General features: G+C 45.0%; 1 protein-coding gene across 1 annotated transcript in view; it reads left to right on the forward strand.

Moving 5' to 3' along the window:
* Positions 1 to 5,111, forward strand: part of LOC125029196 (synaptotagmin-like protein 3) — a 148,259-nt gene that overhangs the window by 27,248 nt on the left and 115,900 nt on the right. Inside the window, exon 2 of the mRNA XM_047619057.1 lies at positions 457 to 563. Within this exon, the coding sequence (XP_047475013.1) occupies positions 457 to 563 (107 nt within the window). The remainder of the gene's footprint in view (positions 1 to 456; positions 564 to 5,111) is intronic.

The following is a 5,111-nucleotide window of genomic DNA, read 5'->3' on the forward strand; positions in this document are numbered from 1 at the left end:
ATATATATATATATATATATATATACACACACATATATATATGTATATATATACATATATATATGTATATGTGTATGTTCACACACACACACACACACACACACACACACACACACACACACACACACACACACACACACACACACACACACACACACACACACACACATACACACACACATACACACACACACACACACACACACACACACACACACACACACACACACACACACACACACATACACACACACACACACACACACACACACACACACACACACACACACACACACACATATATATATATATATATATGTATATATTTTTGAGAAAACACGTTCCGAATCAGAGCCGCCAATGAAAAAAAAAAAAATAGATGCTTCACCACTAATCAGTATCTATCTAACTCTTTCAAAGTACGTAACCCCCTCCCTCCTGTCTCCCCGCCTTCAGGACGCCAACATGGACCTCTCGTCCCTGACGGAGACCGAGCGGGACGCCATCTTGGCTGTGCTCGAGCGGGACCAGACGCTCCGAAAGCAAGACAGGCAGCGAGTCTAGTGAGTTGGCCTTTGCTTTCCGTTTTGTTTGCAGGTTTCTGTTTGATTTCGAAGGGCGGATGATGTCTACGTCTATATCTGCCTGTGGCTTTATCGATATGTGCGCAGGTGTAGCTTATGTCTATATTTTATATCTGTATCTATATTTGTATCTGCATCTATATCTATTTATATATACACATCCATACCTATATCTATCTATCTATATTTATATTTATATAGATATATAGATAGATATATCCATATCTATATCTGTGTCAACATTTACGTCTACATCTATATCTGTCTGTATTTATATTTTCGTTTTATTATATTCCTGTTCAATTAATGATCAGAGATCACCTAGAACAAATATTTGTTTTATATGAAAGCTTAATATTGTTTTAAGCTTTTAAGTTACAGGTCGTGTTAATTACAAATGTTATTGATTACAACTGATAACCCCGTTTAATTCCTGTTAATTAATGATTCAGGGGTTCTCAAACTTTCTTATTAAACAATATTAAGATTGAATATTACGGTCATGAAATCATCAAATAAGACCAAGACTTCAAGTAGCGAAGGACTCATTCTAGCGATACAAATTGTGAAATTCAGATTACGAACCTATTTTTTCTTTTCTTTTTTTTTTCTTTTTTTATCATCACTTGATCTTCGTTGATATTATGCTTTTTCGACAACTGACTCTTCGAAAAGTATACATCGGAAGCGAAACGCCTTATCAAAATGCGATAAAAAAACACAATGTGATTTTATCCAATCGAAATCGAATGCAATGGTCGTGTTATGGCTGACGCTTGATGCTTTCTGGCGTCCGCGGGAATATTGTAAATCAAAATAAATGTATTGGTAATGGCTACAAGGTAGATAATATATAACAAACGATCTAATGAAAAAAAAAAAAAGAAGAAAAGGAAAAAAAGGGGTCTCCATAAAACGAATTCTAGAGAATGAAATACATATAAATATTTATCCTGGATGGCATGCAACCGATGAATTCTTGCAACAGTGCACTTGCCCCTGTTCGCCTGGGAGGGGGGGGGGGAGGGAGGGAGGAAAAAAAGAGAGGGAGGGAGAGAGGAAGGGAGGGAGAGCGGGAGGGGGAGAGGAAGGGAGGGAGGGAGGGAGGGAGGGAGGGAGGGAGGGAGGGAGGGAGGGAGGGAGGGAGGGAGGGAGGGAGGGAGGGAGGGAGAGAGAGAGTGAGAGAGGAAGGGAGGGAGGGAGGGAGGGACAGAGGAAGAGAGGGAGGGACAGAGGGAGGAAGGGAGGGAGAGAGGGAGAAAGGAAGGGAGGGAGGGAGGAACAGAGGAAGGGAGGGAGGGAGGGACAGAGGAAGAGAGGGAGGGACAGAGGGAGGAAGCGAGGGAGGGAGAGAGGAAGGGAAGGAGAGAGGGAGGGAGGGAGGGAGGGAGAGAGGAGGGGAGGGAGGGAGGGAGGGAGGGAGGGAGGGAGGGAGGGAGGGAGGGAGGGAGGGAGGGAGGGAGGGAGGGAGGGAGGGAGGGAGGGAGGGAGAGAGTGAGAGAGGAAGGGAGGGAGGGAGGGAGGGACAGAGGAAGAGAGGGAGGGACAGAGGGAGGAAGGGAGGGAGGGAGAGAGGAAGGGAGGGAGAGAGGGAGAAAGGAAGGGAGGGAGGGAGGAACAGAGGAAGGGAGGGAGGGAGGGACAGAGGAAGAGAGGGAGGGACCGAGGAGGAAGCGAGGGAGGGAGAGAGGAAGGGAAGGAGAGAGGGAGGGAGGGAGGGAGGGAGAGAGGAAGGGAGGGAGAGAGGGAGGGAGGGAGGGAGGGAGTTCCGGTCACATGTCGATCACATCCGGGCGGCGGAGGACGACGTTATCTTGAGAGCGAGATGTCTCCCTGGCGACGTCGCGGGATGGGGAGAAGGGGAGGGAGGGAGAAAGGAGAGGAAGGGAAAGGGGAGGGGAGGGGAGAAGGAGAGAGAGGGAGCAAAGAAGGCGAGGGTGTGGGGGAGAGGGGGGGAGAGCGGGGGGCGGGGGAGGGGTTGGACCCTGAGGGAAGGAAAAGGAAGAGGGGGGGGGGAGGTGGGGGGTGAACGGGAGGGAGAGAATTGAGGGAGGGGGGGAAAAGGGGAAGAGGAGGGGGGTTGACAGGTGTAACTGGGGGGAGAGAAGAGGGGGAGAGTAAAGAAAAAGAGGGGGAGGAAGGGAAGAGGGAGAGAGGAAGGAAGGGGTATGATAGGAAGAGGTGAGGGGTGTTAGTGGAGTGAGCGAAGAAGGGGTAGGTAGAGAGAGGAAATATGGGATGTAGGGAGGGGAGAGAGAAGTATAGAGGGGAATAGGAGAGGGGGGGAGGGAGTGGTGGGTTTCTCTTTCTCTTGCTTGTCCTCTCTCCCTCTCCCTCGCCCTCTCCCTCTCCCTCTCCCTCTCCCTCTCCCCCTCCCTCTCCCTTCTTATACTTACCTTCCCATCTCCCCTCTCCTTCCTTTATCTTTCCTCCTCTCTCCCCTCTCTCTCTCTCTCTCTCTCTCTCTCTCTCTCTCTCTCTCTCTCTCTCTCTCTCTCTCTCTCTCTCTCTCTCTCTCTCCCTTCGTCTTTCCCTCTCTCTCTCTATCTCCCTCCCTTCCTCTTTCCCTCTCTCTCTCTCTTTCTCCCTTCCTCTTTCCCTCTCCCTCTCTCCCTCTCCCTCCTTTCACGGGAGAATCTGTGTGCGCGCGTAGAAAGCCTACCTATTAGACACAGTAACCTAGGTTCCGATGTCAATTAATATTGGAAATTTCGCCCTTCATTAACCCACTCGACGTTGCCTCAGCATTTTTTTTTTTATAATATGTAAATATATATTCTTTCTTTTCTATTTCTATTTCTTTTTCTTTTTTCTTTCTTTTTTTTCCTTCTTACCTGGACCTGGCGTCCTAGATATTTCTAATTACGCCGAATGATTGTGACAGAAGGAAGAGAAATATGTGAAATTGTTCTCCCATGAAACAAATAGCTTTGCCCAACTGCCATTAATCATTCTATTGTTAATTAATCACGATTGCGTTCCCGGTGGGGGGGAGGGGGGGGGGGAGGGGGTTGGCACATTCGCCATGTTGGGTCGTTAGTAATCTACAGTGTAATTTTATTTTTGATCGTTAATCTAAGAACTGAGGGGGATAGTGTTCATGTTAATGTGATCGTCAATTTGAAAATTCCTGTTCCAAAAATTGTTATTGTCATTATTACTATTATTATTGTCTTTCCTTATCGTCGTTGTTATTTTAAATCTATTCTATCTTAATGTTGTCATTATAATCATTATCATTCGCGAAGGTAGATCCTCATATCATAGTTGTTTTTGCATCTTTATCGTTCTTTAACGTTGAATTTCCATCGATAATTCGCCTTTATCATTCCCATAGTGCTTTTGTAGTGTTTGCCAAGGCTCAGGAAAGAAAAAATTGGCAACTCACATCGGGCAATGAAGTCTCGTCTTTGATTTGAATTGTTATTTCATTCAATCGGTTAACTGCTTTATCAATTTATTAATTTTACTGCCATTTGCTACCTTCCACACTTTATTTTTTTTTCACAAATGAAGAATCGTATCAAAAAGCGAATCAGAATAACCACTGGTGATTCTAGGCTGAGTTGCCATTTTTTTATTTTCTTTCCTATTTTTAGACGAAGTATAGTGACTTTCTTCTTCACCAAGGGCGTAGCAGTGGATGATATTATAAGCTAATTGTACCTTCTTTCCAAATAATGTTTTATCTCCTCTTCCATCAGTGATAATCATCTATAGTATCGTTATCAAGACTATCATCATCATTATTAATAGTAATATCATCATCATCATCATCATCAAACACACACACACACACACACACACACACACACACACACACACACACACACACACACACACACACACACACACACATACACGTGAAGACACACACACACACACTCACACGTGAAGACACACACACACACACTCACACGTGAAGACACACACGCGCGCACAAATGATGTTTCTATAGTCAAACTCACGATGTAAAATTTCCTGTACATTTTTAAGGATTTGTTTTTCCTATCTGTGAATGTTTCACGTCTACTGAGGCAATTGTAACTATAGAAATATATTTAGAGTACTTAGAGTACTTAAATTTTTCCCCCAGCAACAAAGTTTGGATGCATGTTTATCTGTCTGTCTGTCTGCCTTTGCCTGTCACTGTCTGTCTTTCTGTCTGTCTGTCTGCCTTTGCCTGTCACTCTCTCTCTCTCTCTCTCTCTCTCTCTCTCTCTCTCTCTCTCTCTCTCTCTCTCTCTCTCTCTCTCTCTCTCTCTCTCAGTAGCCACATCAACGATATTCCAAAGCGTTCAATCAGTTTAATCAAACTCTTAGCGTTTTGTACAGGAATTTCGCTGACTTAAAAAAAAATCCCCAGCAAATGACAAAAAACAAATCAATCCCACTCCCTCCTTCAAAACGCGATCGATTTTACTGACCAAAACCCAAAGAGCAGAATAATGGAGGCTCTCATAGTGGAAGATCCAATTTGGTCCACCTCGAGGCAAACCGCTTCGGAACACCCGGGGTGGGGGGGGG

The sequence above is a fragment of the Penaeus chinensis genome, chromosome 9 (assembly GCF_019202785.1).
Source record: "Penaeus chinensis breed Huanghai No. 1 chromosome 9, ASM1920278v2, whole genome shotgun sequence".
NCBI classification, from domain to species: Eukaryota; Metazoa; Arthropoda; class Malacostraca; order Decapoda; family Penaeidae; genus Penaeus; species Penaeus chinensis.